This window comes from Trifolium pratense, linkage group LG2, assembly GCF_020283565.1.
Source record: "Trifolium pratense cultivar HEN17-A07 linkage group LG2, ARS_RC_1.1, whole genome shotgun sequence".
NCBI lineage: Eukaryota > Viridiplantae > Streptophyta > Magnoliopsida > Fabales > Fabaceae > Trifolium > Trifolium pratense.
The window spans coordinates 70,564,119-70,584,766 of NC_060060.1; the positions used below are offsets into that span (position 1 = coordinate 70,564,119).

The 20,648-nt window shown below is 33.5% G+C and overlaps 2 protein-coding genes and 1 pseudogene across 2 annotated transcripts; all 3 read right to left on the reverse strand.

The window, feature by feature from the left end:
• Nucleotides 1-1,845: 1,845 nt before the first annotated feature.
• LOC123910234 lies at nucleotides 1,846-4,276 on the reverse strand (annotated as a pseudogene).
• A 1,661-nt stretch (nucleotides 4,277-5,937) lies between these two features.
• On the reverse strand, nucleotides 5,938-8,909 carry LOC123910233 (endoglucanase CX-like). Its single transcript, XM_045961324.1, has 7 exons — nucleotides 8,622-8,909; nucleotides 8,297-8,506; nucleotides 7,955-8,155; nucleotides 7,749-7,841; nucleotides 7,476-7,637; nucleotides 7,280-7,391; nucleotides 5,938-7,080 (listed from the first exon to the last, which is right to left on the reverse strand). Exons 1-7 carry the CDS (start codon nucleotides 8,847-8,849, stop codon nucleotides 6,593-6,595), a joined length of 1,494 nt encoding a protein of 497 aa, XP_045817280.1. The 5' UTR covers nucleotides 8,850-8,909; the 3' UTR covers nucleotides 5,938-6,592.
• Nucleotides 8,910-16,625: 7,716 nt separating this feature from the next.
• LOC123907400 (protein CANDIDATE G-PROTEIN COUPLED RECEPTOR 7) lies at nucleotides 16,626-18,583 on the reverse strand. Its single transcript, XM_045957661.1, has one exon. It carries the CDS (start codon nucleotides 18,308-18,310, stop codon nucleotides 16,997-16,999), a length of 1,314 nt encoding a protein of 437 aa, XP_045813617.1. The 5' UTR covers nucleotides 18,311-18,583; the 3' UTR covers nucleotides 16,626-16,996.
• Between the last annotated feature and the right edge of the window lie 2,065 nt (nucleotides 18,584-20,648).

The following is a 20,648-nucleotide window of genomic DNA, read 5'->3' on the forward strand; positions in this document are numbered from 1 at the left end:
CCGATGAATATTAATATTGAGTTTGATGTTAATACGGACGTGTCGAGCAGTGGAGCGCAAGCGGAGTGTGGAAATTTTGGTCGGATGCAAGAAATGGTCGGTGACGCTCTCGGGGTGAACATGTCCTACGAAGGGGGAGGCCTAGAGGAAATAATCCCGAACGACAAAGCGCTGAAGTTTTATGCAATGATGGAGGAAGTAAACAAACTGTTGTATGAAGGGGCGTCTGACTCGAAGTTATCCATGTGTGTGAGACTCTTAGCTGCCAAGTCAAATTGGAATGTACCTGAAGATTGCTTGGAGTTCTTCTAAAAAATGATGTTGGATGCGACTCCTGGAAAAGACAACATGCCGACAAGTTATTACGATGCGAGTAAGTTGGTGTCGAAGTTGGGGTTGCAAGTTAAAAAGATTGATTGTTGTGTTAATGGGTGCATGTTGTTTTATGACAATGAGTTCGGTACAAATGATGGCGCGTTGGAGGAGTGTAAATTTTGCAATGCACCGAGGTATCAAGTCCGCAACAGTGACATTCATCGCAAACAAAAAAGGGTCTCAGTCAAATCAATGTTTTATCTGCCAATCATACCCAGGCTGCAGAGATTGTTTGCATCGATGAAGACCGCCAGCCAAATGACGTGGCATTATTACAATAAAACAAATTCAAACGTGATGCGACATCCTTGTGTCGGGTTTGCATGGAAGCATTTTGATACAATGCATCCTGATTTTGCACAAGATCCGCGCAATGTGAGACTTGGATTGTGCTCTGATGGATTTACTCCGTATATCCAAGCGTCGGCAATGCCTTATTCTTGTTGGCCGGTTATTGTTACACCATATAATCTTCCTCATGATATGTGCATGACAAAACCTTACATGTTCTTGAGTTGTATTATACCAGGACCTTCAAACCCAACAGATGGAATTGATGTATGTTGATTTGAGCACCCAAATAATTAAGGAGGTTGGTGTTATTAGTGGTTAACATCATTTTTCTGTCAGTCTTTACAAGGAAAGCCTTCGGAGGATCAAGTAATTAGTTTTTCTTGTTGTTTTCACCCGTAGGTATATAACCTATGGTTCTCATTTTATCAATTCAATTTTAAAGGTTCAGGACTTTGAGATTTGCAAACTGTTTTTTTTTTTTTTTTGCATTTTCTATGTGTTTCATGAATCAAGATCTTCTCCATTTTTTATTAACTCAAATTCTTCTATTATTATTTTTTTATAATCAAACTATTCTATTACCAAAGTTTTTAAATATTTTGAAGTGTATAAAAATGATTTAAAATTATTTAATGTCACATTTTTGTATTTATATTTTTAAAACTATATAGTAGAGGGTATAAAAAAAACCCTTGTGAATGTTGTATTTATATATTTCATACCCTGTCTTCTCCAAAATTAGCTTTCCAAATATATTTAAACATGAGCTTGTCCATAATAGACCAATATATTTAAACTTCCTATAAAGAGCAACGATCAATTGTTAATTTGAACCACAAATATTTTACATGATGTTGGTTCATTATATCGGCAAAGTCTATCGTATATAAGTGACACAAGTCTTTCACCATCTACAAGTTTGTTTTCACTATTAGATCAAATGAGATATGATGTGATTTATTAATCCAATTGTAAAAACAAGCTTGTTCATAGTGAAAAATTTGACTCACTTGTGGGTAGTAGACAAATTCCATCATATAATGCTTGGTGTGTCCTGTCCTCCCCTTTTCTAAGTTTTATACTGATAATTTCAAACTTTTAAAATGTACTAATTATTTAAAAGGTTGCAATAGAATTGAAACTTGTTCTGGAAAAACAATAGAATAGAAACTTCCACTTTAATTTACCTAATAACATGTAGAAGATGACACACATGCATGTGACAAAAGCTAATTCTTAGCTAAAAAAAAGAAACACACACACACACACACACTGATTAGTTCCTAAACAAGTTAACTAAATGGATCTATCCATCACAAACATTCTTCTAGTTATGTGATTATTGGCATTTGGCAACTAGTTTGTTACTTGTGCAGAGAAAAAAGCAACTGCACCAACAAAAGGTGCATTAATATAAGTTGCTGGCTCTGACTGTTGATAATTATTTATATCATCAAAGAAATTGTCACGGCACAGCTATCAGGACCACCAACAATGGCTCCAACAAGAACATTTGGATTAGGTGAACCCGTATGAAGGTATTGAAAACCATCATTACAAGAAATCTTCTGAGGCTGCGCGTGGATGGAAGGTAAAGAGGAACCTCTAAGGTGAATATGCTTTGGATATTTCTCTCCAAAACCAACCATATATGACATCTTTGTTGGATTATCACCCAAAAAGTAATCAACTTGTTTTTTAGCCAATTCTACAAGATGTTGTTCCGTACTTTTTGATGTTCCTCACGAAACAACACCCCCGTTTGAGTTGAGATACTTTGCGTATGTCAAGAGAAGGAAAGTTGTAGATGTCACATATTGTAAATTGCTCGCTCTCCCTTTGTATAGAACACCTCCTGCAAAAAAAATAATATTTAGATTAATCGCTCTCCCTTTGGAGCATATTTAAGGATTGCATTTTCATATGTATGCATATATATAACTGTTACCTATGCCGGTGTGTTAGTTACACAAGTTAGTTAGTTAGTTAGTTAGTTACGCCAGTTAGTTGTTCTTTTCATTGGCTATATAAGCCTTTTATATTCTTTGATGTAATTCAATTCTCTCATTTTCAATATAATTTCTATTTTGCTTTATTCTATTAAGAATTGTAATTGTATTAGTCAGAAATCGAACTCTTAAGTACTCACTTATTTAAAGTACGAAGCTGCTGACAGCACAAATCGTGTTAGTTAGAAATCGAACGCTTAACAACTTATTTAATTTACAAAGGTGCTTACAGTTACAACTCAAATCATACCAATTTGACCTTAATTGCCAACAATTATGTGTTAGCTATCCCTTGAATTGAAGAATTAGGATTGGTTACCTGTGGTGTACTGAGCTTGAAAAGTTGGAGTTCCTGGTACATGAGAACAAATGAAATTGTTTGCATGTACCTTATATAACTTGAACTCTTCAGAATTTTTCTCCAATAATTCCTGTCACAATGACCATAGGTTAATGTGATTTATCAAGATAAGATTAAGACAAAGTAAAAGGGTGCATACTTTTGAAAGTGAGATTTTGGTTCCGGGTCGCTTGTCATCCCAACTGAAGGTGTAACCATCATCATCGGCACCTAATATGTGGCCATTTGATTTTATGAATTCTCTGTAGGAGTTAATTCCTGAAGCTATATAAATCCATGATGCAGCCCAAAGTAACTCATCCTATTTATGTATTAAACAATAATAACATCAACAGGTTGAGATTAATTTCATAACGCGCTCATGTGATTCTAGCCTTACCTTTGTATCCAGAGTAAGAACAGTAAAATGGACAGACTACAGAATTAAGAGAGTCATTGTAAGAGCCTCTATAACGATCTGCAAAATTAAATACCTATAACATTGGCATTAGTTAATTGATTAAAATTGAAGATCATGTGTAATTGCACACACAAAACATGCTTAGACCCGCCACTCACTTGGACATACAACGTGTCTGGAGTGGAGTTCTGGTGGCTGCCTTAAGTAGGTAATCCGTACTCCACCGGATAGCATCTCTAACATTTTCAATCTGATCTTGCATTGAGCTTCCAAATTCAACCGACACTCCATGCTAATAATGTAGTAGTAAAAGCCATTGGAAGCCCGAACTTTAAGTTGTCACCGGCATGATAATAACCACCAACTAGGTCCACCTAATCAACAAATACATATAGAGAATGATCAAACAAATACTTAACATACATATTATATAGTTACATGAGGCATAATACATGATAAGAAGAGCCATCTGATAATCCAGAATCTCCCCTCCACGTTGATTTCTGGTTGGATGGTAATCTTCCAGATCGTTGTCCCTCAAAGAAGAGAATGGATTTTTCAAGAGCATCATAGTACTCTTGCGAAGTAAAAGCAAAGCTTAATCGATGATTGAATGAACAAAACACTAACAATATTGACAGAAAGTGTAAATAGTATGATGTAATGGTTGAAGTTGAAGCCATATCCCTTTAGGCAGTGTATGAAGCAATTTTTGTGTGAATTTACTTATATATAGAAGAATTAAGAGGTTGGGAGGTTGATTAAATGAATGTTAATGCAAATTGTTCATCGCAGGATCAACTGCGGCAAACATGGTTGGCTATACTTGGAACTGTAACCAATGATCACACTGTCTTCTCCTTACTGTTTAAGATTTTACTAGACCTATATTAATTAAATATAAATCTATTTATATAAAAATTTGTCTATACTCTATATAGAAATCATATTCTAAAATATACAAAAGAATCATTAAATATACTATTTCTTTTTTCAATGTTTTAAAAAAATGCAGCATGCACTTTTGAATATATAGAGGAGTTAATTAGTAAAAGTATTAGCCAAACTGGTACATATGCACTTTATATTATTATCATTATTTTGATGTAAGAGAGTTTAGTGGCGAAATGCACATGCCAAATGCGGAGAAGATGATATCGGAGACTCAAATCCACGATCCAACATATCAAATGTACCAGTATATGCAGTCTTTTACCGTCTGAATTGCACATACTAACATTTGCACTTCATGTTAAGTCAATTATAACTGATGCTCCATGATGTATTGGGATAGCAATGGGAGAAATGTGGATCGGGCAGTACCCTCTACTCGGTGATAAACAAGCATAGTACATAGTACCCTCTACTCGGTGGGAGAATAGTACTTATTAATTCGGTTTTGAACTCTATTCCGATTCTTTAATGTATAGTAAAGGTATCTTAAATGTATCGTATCTTATAAGTATCTTAGGCGGATCATATTTTATATTTCTTAATGAATGACATATCGCTGTATTGGATACGTATCGTATCTGATACTCGTATCGTGTCCGTTGTTCATTGATGCGGACAAATTTGGGGAAGTTGGGTAAGCTTTCTAACGGCCTAGGCCCTTGGAAAGTTCTAGCTGCCAAAGCCCTCAAAACGGGCAAGAAGTTATTCCTAGACCTGCGAAATCAAAATGCGGGCGACGTCAAACAAATCCAAATTTTGACTTTACGGCAGTCTAAGCCTTCGGAAAGTTAGTAAATACTAAATACATATCGATGGCTTTATCGTCCAGAAATATGAAACGGTCACATGAATGTTGAGGTTTTCGGCCGCCTTAATCATCGAAAATTCAAATGATGATATGACCGTTGAGGTTTTCGATAATCTTGGACCTCAAAAATACTAATGAGCAAATGACCATTGGGGCTTTCATTGGTCTTGACCATCGGAAATATCAAATAGTCATATGATCAATGTTATACTTTTTATTATATGATTATTATATATGCATTTAAGTATTTAACTGTCCATATGAATGTATCCTTTGAATAAATTATGTTCCATAGGTTTATAGGTGATTCAAAATGATCGGTGAAAAGTAAGACTCTAGTTGAAGGATCAAATTATTTGTATTACTTTACACTATGAATCAATCCATTTTTGTTCCTATTACTTCACCAACGACATGTTAACCAAGAAACAATAAGAAAGAAACTGAAACTATATGTGAAAGACATCCCTTAGCCTTATCGATCTTTTGTCAGTCTGGTTTTCATGTTGTTTGCTGCCCAACAAAGCAAGAGTAAATTATGCACATGTTCAAGTGTTGATTAATTGCACCGAATTTAAACCTTAACAGCATTTAATTTGATCGGGACATGGTGTTACATGCTGTACTCCCAACTCGCATGAACGAATCTACAACATAATGGAGTTGCATTATTCCGTATCATTGTGCTAGGTGCCTGAATTAGTAAGAAACAACTTGGCATATCCAAACTGTGAGTCTGAGAGCTGTTTTCTTTCATCTATCTTCTCAGCTATGCAGGCATCTATCGAGCAATGTGTGAGGTGCACTTTGGTCATGCTGGTGCGGTCTATTTTGTTCGCAGAAAGAAAATGAGTTGGCTCGCATCTTAGCAAGGGTGGCCACATATACATCTAACCCTCACTACTATCATTATATTCCTACACGTATTAAACATTTTATTCGCGATGAAATGAAGTAAGTTTCCTTCGTTATAAAAATGGCAAAATAACATCATGATGTCTTAGGCCTTAGTTTTAACTTCTAAAGCAAACCTTGTTATTCGTATATATAATATTGGACCTGATATTATTTTTTTTTGGTAAAAAAGAGGGCTAAAGCCCAAATTGGAGGTGATATTTAACATTGACTAATATTAAATTTGTTCACGAAAGACCAATATATAGTTTTTGCTTGATATAAAGAGTTACACATTAATTTAGTACTGATTTAGTTAAAAGTTTACAGTAATACTATAGAAACTTCCACATTAATTTACCTAATGACATGTAGAGAGATTGATTAGTACTAACTAATAGAGAGATTGTACTTAAACTAGTTAACTAAATGGATCTATCTATCACCAACATTCTTTTAGTTAAACGTGTCTTTCATGTGATTATTGGTAACTAACTTCATTCTTGGTTAGAGAAAAAAGCAAGAGCTCCAACAAAAGGTGCATTAATATAAGTTGCCGGCTCTGACTGTTGATAATTATCTCTGTCATCAGAGAAATTGTCGCGGCTATCAGGACCACCAACGATAGCTCCAACATGAACATTTGGATTAGGTGAACCGGTATGAAGGTATTGAAAACCATTGTTACAAGAAATCTTTTGAGGCTGCGCGTGGATCGAAGGTAAAGAGGAACCTCTATGGTGAATATGCTTTGGATATTTCTCTCCAAAACCAACCATATAAGACATCTTTGATGGATTTTCACCCAAAATGTAATCAACTTGTTTTTTCGCCAATTTTATGAGACTTTGTTCTGTGATTTTTGATGTACCACACGAGACAGCACCTCCATTTGAGTTGAGATACTTGGCGTACGTTAATAGAAGGAAGGTTGTAGTTGTCACATACTGTAAATTGCTCTCACTCCCTTTATACAGAAGGCCGCCTGCGAAATTAATTTTTTGGTGTCAAAGAATGTATAGTGATGAAACTCACACGCACTATGTACAAAAAGAAGTATATTGTGAACTCAAACTCGCGCTGCACATATCAAATGTACTTTTAGTTTTACCAATGCTTTATTTTTTCTATTAACCATAAGTAAAACTCGAAAAATGAACTAAAGTATGACGCGCTTTATTGACCTGAGGTATATTGAGCCTGGAAACCAGGACTTCCTGGTATTAAAGAACAAATATAATTGTCTGCATGAGCCTTGTATAACTGAAACTCATCAGAATTTTTCTCCAAGAATTCCTGTTACAATATCCATAAGTTATTAATTAATGTGATTTATGTGTGACAGATTATATGAAGTCAAAGAGTTAAAGAAAATGGTACCTTTGAAAGTAAGATTTTAGTTCCTGGTCTTTTGTCATCCCAACTGAAAGTGTAACCGTCATCATCGGCGCCTAATATGTGGCCGTTGGATTGTATGAATTCCATGTAGGAGTTCATTCCAGAAGCTTTATAAATCCATGATGCACCCCAAAGTAACTCATCCTATTTATTTATGCAATAATAACATTAGCATGTTTAGATTAATTTCGTAACGTACACATGTGATTCGTTACGTTTCATAAAGAAAATTTAAAGGTTGGTTTAAGACTTTACATGGTATCCAGAGTAAGAACAGTAAAATGGACAGACAACTGAATTAAGAGAGTCACTGTAAGAGCCTCGGTAACGGTCTGCAAAATTGAATACCTGCATAAATCACATTAATTAATTGATTAATTAGACCATTAAAATTGACAAAACATATAATTTGAGACACTAAAATAGAGAAAGATTGTAAAGAGACGAGAAACGGAACAGACATTGATGGCTGCTTGAAGCAATTGGGAGGAATAGGTCGGATCAGAATCTTTGAAGACTAACGAAGAAGCTGCCAATGCAGCTGCAGTCTCCGCCGCTACATCAGAACCCGGGTTTTGAGCTGATACCTTATACACGTTGCGAGGAGTGTCCATATCCTCTGGTCTTTCCCAACACCTATGATCCATGTTAGGCTCTCCAACCTACATTAATCATATGTTGAAGTTTAAAAGACGTATAATTCTGTGAATCTAAAATTTCGAGTCTACAATTAAAAAATAAAATAAAATATCGTGCTCAGAGCCACCACCGCTTATAAGTTGATGTTAATTTGTTTTGCTCACTTGAACATATAACGTGTCTGGAGTTGTGGTGGCTGCCTTAAGAAGATAATCCGCGCTCCAACGGATAGCAGCTCTAGCATTTTCAATTTGGTCTTGCATTGAGTTTTCAAATTCAATGACACTCCATGCTAATAATGTAGTAGTAAAAGCCATTGGAAGACCAAACTTAACATTGTCACCAGCATCATAATAACCACCAGCTAGGTCCACCTGAACCAAATATTATACATATAAAAAAAAATGATCAAACAAATAATTATTTAACATTTGATTTTTTTTATTTTATTTTAGTTACATATAGAAAATGATGCATAATATATAGTACATGATAAGAAGAGCCATCTGATAAGCCAGAATCTCCCCTCCAAGTTTGTTTTTGATTGGACGGTAGTCTTCCGGATCGTTGTCCTTCAAAGAAAAGAATGGATTTTTCAAGAGCTTCATGGTAGTCTTGTGAAGTGAAAGCAAAGGTTAATTGATTATGGAATGAACAAAACAATGAGAATGTTAACAGAAAGTGTAAATATAATGTGGTGGTTGAAGTTGAAGCCATTACTTTTGGTAGTAGTTTATTGAGTGATATGATATGATGATTGATGGTTTAGAAAATACTACTAGACTATAGTATAGATAGTGTTTATATAGAAGAAGAAGTTGGAAGTTGGAAGGTTGGTTAATTGGACGTTAATGTTAATTGTTTGATCACGGGATCAACTGCCACAAACAGGGTTGGCTACCGGAAAGACCAACCAATCATCTTCTTTGTTCTTATTACTTAGTTATTCCCTTCGTCCCAATTTGATTGACATAATTGACTATTTCACGCATGCCGATGCATAATTTTGGGTATTAATATTTTTAATTGTATAATAGTAAAAATTATAAAAATTTGACATTTTAAAAATACTCATCGAGACGAATCAAATAACATTTATATGCTAATATTTATTTTTGTTTATTAGTAGAAAAATAAGGTCAAAGCAACATGTGTGAATAATGCACAACAGTCAACTGTATCAATCAAATTCGGACGACGGAAGTATTGTATACCCGTAGATTTTTTTTTCCTTTTTCTCTGTGAGCATACCTCAATCGATAAGTATATCATATTATATATGCAAGGGCCGAGGGCCGACGTCCGAATTCAAAATTCCCTACTTATTCATCTTAAAGGGTAAATTTTTTAGCCACTAAGTTATGATAGTCTCACAAGTGCACAAGATTATTGTTGTAATAATAAGAGTATATATCGATCCATATAGACCGGTGAAAAAAAAAAGTATATGGTTCTATATCTATATGCAGAGGATGAAGTTTCAATCCGGAAATCTGCACTTATTTTACCTTAAGGAGTAAATTTTTTAGCCATTAGTAATGATGGCCTTGCAAGTGCAATTATTCACCACAGACTAGTGAAACAAAAGAAGTATATAGTTATCTATAGGTTATCTAATTATGTTAAAAAAATTGGTAATTTGATGGAGATTTATTTGTTTTGGTTTTATAGAGATTTGATTGATATGAGATATAAAATATAAATAAAAGATATTGGTAACGGATTCTATTATCAATCATTATAATCCCTATTCTTGAGACTTAGAAAAATGGATTTTAAGGACGAATCGATAAAATTCAAGTCTCAAAAGTAGGGATCTAAAGATTTAGAATAAAATTCTTTACCAAATAGAAATTATGCATGTTCTCCAAATCACAGACTATCTTATTCCCTCAAACTCTCTCAAAAGTATGGATTCTAATGATTAACTGGGCTACTTAACAGGGGTGGAAGCACAGGTTAAAACACCTGCACCAGTAGGTGTGCGTAGCATTTTTTGAGACAATATTCCAGTTTTCCGAAGAAAAAAAAGAATTTTGCAATCTAGAATTTTGTCAAGAGACAAGTAAATATTAACTAAAAATTGTTTCACTTAAGATTTGAATTCGAGTTTTATATATCCCATTCAATGGAGGTAATCCTATTTCATTAACTTTATTTTATTTTTTGTTTTCCATAGACTCCATTCATTGGAGATAATATTAAACAGTAAATGTGAGTATTTCTCCTAGACAAATTTTAAACTTTTGTTGTCACAGTTGTGGTTGTTTAGGTTAAGAAGTCTCACATTGGTTGCGATATGATCTGACTAAGTATTTATAAACTAGATGCAATCCTCACTTTACAAGTCTGTTTTATAAGAATGAGTTAGGTCCGATACTCAATTCTAAGAATTTAACCCCTTGTGCTTGACTCCCAAAAGTAGTTACTACTAGTTGCGTGGGAATATGTAACGAACATGGTGAGTAAATACTGGAGTACCATAGTACATGTATGTGGATAACCATTACCATCTCTAAAATAGACAAGGGATACATACATATGCACTTTATATTAATCCAATTGCTACATATCTTCGGATAGCAATGTGAGAAGTAATCCCATGTCACCTGTTATCAAACTATATGTCACCCCTCAACTCATCATCATTCGTCTTCAGTCCACCCATACCCACAATGCATCATTTATTGTTTACATTTTCAACCACTTAATTTGATCATACTGTGTTCTAGTACTTCATTACAAAAGTGACCAGCCAGTTTTGTGAACAAGACTAATAGTAACTAATAAGAACACACCTTGTTTGTCCACAAATTTTTTGACGGAGACTAATCATCACTGATATTATATTATTTTTTGTTTTTTTATTCTCATGATGTTGTTACGAAGTTTCCATCGTCGTTAGCGATGTCTAATCTCCGTCGAAAAATCTGGGACAAACAAGGTAAGTTATCCCCTCCCAGCCGAATTTTTTTTTCATACATATGAGCCAGAAATCAAACAGCCGACCACATGGTTAAAGACACCAATACCCTTACTAGGACCAATGCATTGTTAAATATTGTTTCATTCTATTGGACTGAATTGCAAGAAATGCATGTTTTCACTGTTACTATTCACTATTGGCGTAAATTACGCCAAGAAATTAGACTCATATAACTTGTTGCGAGTATATGGGATGCCAAAATTTAAGGTGCAGCTTGGTACTTTGAGAATTGTGACTTGTGAGGAGAGTATAGAGAAGTGTAATTTATTTGTCTTTAGTAACAAAGTCACGGGAGCACAAGGAAGTCACATGAAGAGTCAACTAACCAAGTTGAAAGGCACGAGTGATAAACAAGAGTCAGCAAAAGATAAACAACAGTTAAGGAAGGGAGTGATCAAAAATGTTTGCAGCCCAACATTTTTTCAATAATGCCACACAGCCAATCACAAAACACATAATATATATCACGTGATAAGGATGTTCACATGAATTTCCACTTTTTTTTTTCGGTGGGAATGAGAGATTAATGAATATTCTAATTAATCTGCAATGCGTGAAAGATAAAGGAAAAATTAGTTGTGGCTTTGATTTTGGGTTACCCAATCTAAGGCTTCTCCAATTGGATTTCTTTGTGATCATCTAATTTGCATATCATCCGCACTTACTCCATGTTATTGTTTATTAAATTAAATTCTAATTATTAATCTGTCTTTTATTAGTTATCGACAAGTTAGGACATTGCATTTAGTTCATTTAGCAAGAAATTGCATTATATATAGGTAGATGATCGAGTTCAAACTCCGATCATCTCACTTATCTACCTTAACGGTGGAATATCTAACCTCTAGATTACTTGACAAAAAAAGATACCGTGAAATTAGGTTGCTATGTAATTTTTACAATTAAATACAAGTAATTTGTATTGGCTCAGAGAATCGTTCGAGATAACCATGATCTATGTAAGAAGTTCGATCATCTCCTTCCCTCCTTCAACAATATATGTGTAACAGGAGAGAGAAAATCAATAAAATAATAATAAAAAAGAAGATGAGTGAGAAAATGAAAGAGAGAGAGATAGAGACAAATGAGTGAAGGGGAGCAGTGGCGATTATGCCGTCTGGCAAGCCCGGCACATGCCTGGGCTGCTTTTTTTTTTTTTTGTAATAATAAGAAACAAGAAAAAATAAAAATAAAAGAAAGAAACGCATTTCGTAAAGGTACCGTACGAAACATATTTAGTCTCTAATGTTTATTTTATGTTTCAATTTGGTCCCTTATTTTTTAAAAGTTTCAAGTTAGTTCCTTATGTTATTGATCTCAACATAAGTTGGTCGTTTTCGTTAAATTTTGAGTTAATTTTTTCTAACTTTTTGTTAAATTTTGAGTTAATTTTTCTAAAACATTCACATAGTACTCTCCTAAGTGGTCTACGTACACAAATTCATTAGAAAAGTCGACGATTTAAACTAAAATTTGAGGAAAATGACCAACTTGAAACTTTTAAAAAATAAGGGACCAAATTGAAACTTAAAATAAACATAACAGATCAAATATGCAATTAATTCTAATTTTTAACAACCTAAAACCTTCTCAATCTATAATCTTTGTTTGATGACTTGATGGTGTTTTGAATTTTAAAATTTGTTAAGTTGTTTTGATTGTATAAATAAGTAGTTTAATATAATTATATACGTCGATGTGGATTCAGTTTTCATTGTAGTCTCTTATTTAGTTGAGCCTTAATTATATTGGAAACATGACTATACTCTTGCATGTTATTTCTTGTTTAAAAATTTCTTCCAAAATTAAATATTGAAAAACAGAGTTTAAATATTTTTATATTCGAAATTTGGGTTGATAAAATTCTCTCCAAAAATTTGTCCAGGCTCCCTAACAATCCTGGAGTCGCCACTGAAGGGGAGAGTCGGAGAGAAATAAGTGAAGGAGAGGATCCAAACCCGTGTTAATTCATAAGTTTTCACCAATAAGTGTTGTATCTTTATAACTAAGTTTATAATAATACATAAAAACTTATTTATTCATCTAAGATGTTTTGCATAAGTAAAAAATTATGTCAATGCAAATGTGCCCTCAATATGATACTTGTTGGTATATAGATATTTTAAAAACCATAGATTATTCATTATTAAAAAAATAAATAATAAATTATTATTGTAATCGCTTTTTTTTTTTAACGGCGTTCTGATCACATGTTATGTAAAGACAAATAAACATAAGAAAAAGAAGACTATGTTATATTTTTTTTTTTTTTAGGTAAGACTATGTTATGTTGATCATAAGTTTATTAAAATTATTAATTTTTTTTTTTAGGCTACCATGGTATATCTTGGAAATTGGGATGAAAAAGTTAAAAAATAGATGACCGTTAATACCTATATGAGTTTTACTCAATTAGAGTAACCATTAGAGAAAGTGTTCAAAATATAATGTTCTTAGAACCCTCTAAAAAGTAAGGAGGCGATCCCTTTTTTTTTTTTTCTGAAGTTATATATATTAGATTAGATCCTTCCTCCCAACGTTTAAAAGTTATTTCTTTACCTTGAATTTTCTTTCAACAATTTAATATTTTCTTTTTGTTTTACCATGGGTACGAAGTTTCCACATAAGATGAGTTTTCTACTCTCAACCGAATTTTTTCTATACGCAGAAATCATAAATCAAATTTCTAACTATCTGCTTAGAAGGCCCAATGTTGTAGCAAGTGTGAGAGGAATTAAGTCTCACTTTAAATAGAAAAATGAAAATTGAATACTTTATAAATGCGATGAGATGACTCATAAATTTATCCATACAAATTGAGAAGGTTTTGGGTCAGAAGGCAGTCAGAAGGATCATCTACATTTTAAAATAATTTGATAATGCTCCTGTTTCTTAATTAGTGTTAAATTTATTCTTTGTAACAACTTTTCTTTGAATATTTTTTTTGGTGTTAATTCTCCAGGTCAAGGGAAAAGGATCTCATATTTTGAAGTTCAGCAGAAAGATAAATAAAATTTTACAGATATTTATTCCTCCTAAAAGTTGTGACATAGATTAACTTTGTAGTTGATTATAGATGGAGAATACACCTCTCTTTTACAACTCTCTTCTGTCATGATTCTCATCTATTATAATGTAATTTAATTTGTGTTGTGTTCCATGATTTGTCAGGTATGGTATGAACGGTGTTTCATAGATACAACAGAGAAAGTATTAAACCTTATTAGTACTCGTACTAGACTCCTCGTCCTAAAAACCCAATCAAACAAAGAAACAATTCAGGAAATGTCACAAAAACAACTCCAAAGAAATCAACAGAGATGCTACAAGTCTTCTAATAACTAATAGTGTTCAAGGAGTAATCAATAAATTATGAGATATAGACATTGATGAACTACTTTTGAAACCGATATAACTATGATGACACCTTATCTTCTCTCTCGCAAGATGACATTCTAGAGATTGGACAATCTTTCACTTCAGCAAACAAGCAAAGCAGAGTCACCAAACATGAGAAGTGACATTATAATCACAGTAGGCTTTACACAGGAGAATCGTAACATAGCAAACATTAAGATTCATAGCAGGAGAGTCACAAGTTTTGTAATGAAAAATAGTATTACTGTCAAATTGAGAGGGATCATAGATGGCTTTTGATTCTGAGGATAAACTGTGAGACCCCTATGCAATCCCTTTGGTTACATTCGAGTTTTATGGAATTCGAGGAAAATGAACACCAGATCTAATGGGGCGAATCATGGAGGTTTGTAAATATTATTATGACAAGATAATCGAAAATTCATGGTGGCATGCTAAAAATCTGCATTAATAAATCGGTACCTGGCTGGATTCTAGATTATGACCCAGCCACCCTGTTCTCTTTTTCAAGTTTATAACAGATCTCAAATTGATATCCCATTCACTGTACTCCCCAATTCTGTTGGCTAGGGATTGTAAGAGTCTGATAGTTCACACACATTTTGTTAAGGGTTTGATGGTTACCTTCTTTTTTACAAAGATAGCTGGAGCACAACTTCTACTGACAAGACAACCGACAATTCATGGTTACCTTCTTTTTTACCATTTGGGACTCCTTCAACACTTCTCTGAAGTCTCCTGATAATTTCCCAACTCTATTTCTAGCCTTATATACTAAGAAAAACATTGTGTCCCGTCCCGAATGTGTTTTCTAGGTAATTCAGCTTTTGACCCACCCACAAGTTTAGTCCTCACCAAGCTCCTTTAAGGACATTTTTAAACTACCTCCCATAACCATCCTTAAAACATTTAATAGTCATGATCTCACAATTACAAATATTACATCATCCAAAGTCTATAACCTAGAAACACTAAATATGCCTCCCAACTAAGTATCAACTCAACTGCATTCCCCTTTTTAAAGTACTCTACAAGCATCACTTAATCGGATCCTGAGTGTCTCACGAAATTCTTGACATTGGAGTCCTATAGCAATGCCCAACTTGGGCATAAACATAACAAGTTGTTAGTCACTTGGTTGCTCCTTTCATGGGCAAAATCAGAACTAGAGTATGTCAGTGAGCCACACGCGTGCCTTCAAATGGAGGTAGCTCTATTCACTTAGTAACTAAGTGAGCATCACTGTCATACTCCGTGCACTGGCCGTGTGAGCCAGAAGTTTTCATCCTGTCTCCTCCATCAGTGATGATCGTTTCCCTTTCTCCTTCAAGAAATTTGACAAAGAAGTTGTGAAACTAGTTTCTCTTACTCTCCTTCGTCATTGCCTATCCTAGAGATGCAAAAGCTTGTAATAGATCCTGAACTTTGTTCTGGTCAGTAACGAATTGAGACACATTGGCCTCCACATGTGATGGAAAATGGGGGAATCAGACTATTATATTTAGACAAAACCCCAAAATTTTCTGGAAATACTATTGCTATTGTAGGAAAATAAACCAGTAATATTAAGAGTATATCTGAAAGAAACAAATAAATTGTGCAAATCTCTCAATCCAAAAACTAATTGTCTGTCCAATGCAGCCTAATGCCTTTTGCCATCCCCATCCCTGCTCTCCATCTCTCACTTTACCTCTTTATAACCTATAACCAAGTACTTTCACATCTATGTAAACTTTCTTTCTAAATTCTACTAGCTTGCTTAACAAATTAGCACACATCCCTACCAGACTTGCATGTTACTACAATCCTAGTCTATCCACAGTAAGCATTAACATTTCGGTGTAACAGGATTGTGCCATAGATCCTGCTTGAATCCAGTAATTTATAACAGAACTCTCCCAACTTTCCCCATGTGAAACTCAGGATATCCAAGATTTGGATATTCCACTATTTAACAGAATCACAATCACTACCCCATGTTTGATTCTTACATTTTTTTATAAGCATGTATCATTCTTACATACAATTACTTTAGGAGACGAGTCGACAGACATGAGATTCCTACATGTACCTCTAAATAGGCAAATCAATTATATGATTGGAAAAATTACAATGACGGACCATTAATGTTTACACCAAAAATTTAAAACTTCAGCGCTAATGGTTGGAATATTCCAATGCAAAATTAGCAGGTAGAGAATTACAGAACTGAAAAGGTAACAAGATTAAAAGCTACCACAGCAAGAAAAAAGTGTTTCCAAAGTATCAGTATCAATACTTAGACAAAATATATTGTTCACAGCACTACACAAGAGTCTAAGATATATATAGCACAATGATTTATGAATACCAACTACTATACCCATAAAATGTAACATGAAAATTTGCAGTTGTCGTTGTGATGAAACCTGAACATTACTGAGCAGCAACCAACATCTTCAACCATCTATCTACTCCGGCAAAACCATAATCTGTATCAATATTATTTTTTGCAGTGAAATTACAATTCAAATTCATCTTCAAGCTTCAACGCCTCAGCAGCAGCCTCTTCCTCTTCATCATCAATAACAAAATATGGATTGTGAGCCTCTGGCTTGAACTTATAACCAGTAAACACATAGAAAGCAAGCGTAGCCAACTCGGCAGCAACCACACTAGTCCAAGAATAGCGATACGAAGTAATAGTCTCCAATGCATAAACCACAACCCTTGTGAAGTAAATGTAAAAGATAACAACAACATAATAATGCCTGAAGAGAGTCAACTTCATCAAATTAACAGCAGCCTTGCCGTCAGTCCTAGCAGCCTCGCGAAGATTCTTAATCGACCATACAATCGGAAACAAAACAGCGCAGCAACAAACAACATCAACAAGAAGGAAAATCTGTTTCCATGTAACCCAATCATGTCCATAAGGTCCACTCTCATCAATAACAACCTGAGCAATGTTAGCAACAATCTGAAGCGGAATCACAATCATAAGAACCTTCTTTTCCTTATCCTGAAGGAAGGGCTTCAGAAAAGACCAACCGGTACCGATCAATACAATAAGCGTAAAAAGCGAAATCCCTTTCAAAAAACTAAACATATAGAAAAGTATATCCCAACCATGTGCACTTCCAGTACGCTTAATATAAGACTTATCTTCAGCTTCACATAACAGATTAACCGCTTTCAAAATTATAACAGCAAGCATAAAGTAATGAATTCGAAAAGCGGTTAATCGTTTTTTGTAAAGAACACTGATCCAAACAGCAGCAAGGGTAAAATAGAGCAAAGAGAAAATAAAATAAACCCTAGGTAAAATTGTTCTACCAGCAGAAAGATAATCACGGACGTTACTTTTTCCGTCAAGATTATACATAGCGGAATTAACATCCATGGTAACTTTAAGCTGTTGAGGATGACAATTAGCGAAAACGAGATTATACTGATCGGAATCGGTTTCATTGTAGAGCGTGTTAAAAGAATCTTTACCGTTAAGAGAATTGAAAGTGTAAACCGATTTAACAAGATCTGATTGAAGAGCGCAACGAATTTCACCGTCTTCAAGTTGTTGAAGAACGTGAAGCCATGAATCGAGAGTGCAGAGGAAGAAACCGACTTTGGAAAGATCGAGATTGGAATTTGAGAGTGAGATTTTGGAAACGTTGAGTTCGAGACGACCGTTATGAGTGAAACCGAATTGATCGAAAGGAACGATGGGACGATCGTCGTTACGGATCTCGGAGAAACGGATCTCGGAGAAGGAAAATGGGAAGAAAGAAAGTAAGAGGAAAATGGAAAATAGAAACTGAAAGGAAGAAAAATCCATCGAATTGATGAAACCTTTCAGTTTCAGATTTAGATCTGGTTAATTATATGGATGGATGGATGGATGGATGGATGGATGGATTATAAGGGTTAAGAGGAGTATTGTGTCGGTGAAGAAGGGAATGGAAATTGACGATGCAGACTGAATCGGTTAAGTTGGAATTGTCACCTGAGAAGAGAGAGAGAGAGGTGTAGACAAAAGACGCGGTTTTGTTATTTTACTTGGTGTTGTTATTGGTGCACGAAAATTTTCTATTGAAAGGTTAATTACGACTTGTATGAATGTCATTTCTTTAGTTTAATCTTTTGACATGGACGGACGGTCTGGCCCGCAATTATATTATCCTAGTCATCTTTTGTGGAAATTATGTATATTTTTCGCTAATTTATTTATTATTCGAGGTCGTTTGTAACATAAATGGAAATTAGTGGCAAATTGGCCAACTAAATATAGGAAAAATTTGATTCATCTAGACGGTCAAATTAATTAAATGCATGTTGGACTGGTATGTTTGATTGTCATATTATATTTGTCAAAAAGTTATCTTTGATTTTGAATAAGTCAAAAAAAAATTATCATATTTTTTTTGGTAAAAAAAAATATTATCATATATATTCTAATAAAACTTTGATAAAAATCAGTCTAGTATTGGGATAAATACTGAACCAAAATGCTATATAACAAATATTAATAATATTGAGTAAAAAAAATTATTATGAACGCCAAAGATTTGACCTAGTGCTAAAAAGATGTATTGAATTTAGGAGTCTGTTTACTCTAAGAGTCTAAGGGCTCGTTTGGTGCGCAGGATAGGATATAGATAGGTAGGGGTGCTCGCGGTTCGGTTTGGATCGGTTTTGAGGCAAAAACTCATCCGATCCAAAAATAAATTAATTTGCGGTTTGGTTCGGTTTTGAATGACAAATAAAAAAAATATGATTCAATCCGATCTAATATTATGCGGTTTAATTTGGATCGGTTTTTGGATATCCAAATTATAAATTGTAATTTTTTTTAATAAATATAAATATTATAAAAAACGCTACAAAATAATAGTTTGATATTTTTGACAAAATAAATATTAAGTTTGATGTAAAATATAACATATAATATATTGAAAATTAATATTTTGGAATGACAATTACCAATTATATTCGAAACATATAAAAAATAAAAAAAATAGATTAAATTAAACTAACATATAGTATTATCAAAATTTAAAATAGATTAAATTAAACTAACATATAATATTAAAAAAAATTAAAATGAAAAAAAAGGTTAATGCAATATATATATTTATACTAATAAAAAGATAAATAAATATTAAAATATATGTATGCGGTTTGGATCGGTTTTAAGAAATCAATCCGAAATCCGATCCGATCCGGCGGTTTTCACAAAAGAACATCCAAACACATCCAAAAAACTTCGGTTTTTTGCGGTTTTCGGTTTTTTTGGATCGGTTTTCGGTTTTTATTTGGATTGGTTTGGATTTGAGCACCCCTATAGATAGGATAAGAAGCTGGATAATGATAGGATATGATAGTGACATGATAAACACATATTCTATCATGTGTTTGGTGCACACGTGATAAGAAAGAGGATAGTATTATTTTATCATATCCTATGTTTTGTGCACACTTGATATTGACAAGATAAGCTACGTGTTATATTTAAATGAAAAATTATTCTTGTGAAGAAAATACATTTTTTATAAAACAAATAATTTTATATTTTTAATTAACATTAAGAAAAATAAAATAAGTAATGACAAAATTATTTTATACACATTTTTTTATTAAATAAAATAATTTAATATTTTAATTGATATTAAAAAATTGGGTTGAATAAGTTTTTTGTATTTAAAAAAATAGTGAATTTTGATTTTTATGTTTCATTTCGTAAAAAATTTATGTTTCAGTTTTTGTCCTTAGTGGACGTAATAATATTAATCAAAAAAAAAAAATTGTATGTGAGTGAGCAATCAAGCAACACTTGGGTACGCAATAGTAATATATATATTAGTAATACAGAACAAAAATATGTGCTCCGTAAAAAAATAAAATATACAAGCATATCATAGGCAAAATATGGTTAATAAAAATAGGGTCATGCTAACCGGTGTCCCGGGCCACTGGTTAAGGAAATCAAAATTAGAAAGTTTTGAAAAGAAAATAACACTTTTTAAACTTTCGAGAAGTTGATTGCACAAACTCCAATGTCAAATTACTATTTTTGCATCCTTAACTAGTGCCCCGGGGCACTGTTTAGCATACAAATAGTGCCCCGGGGCACTAGTTAAGGATACAAATATAGAAGTTTTATCTCGTAAATTGTG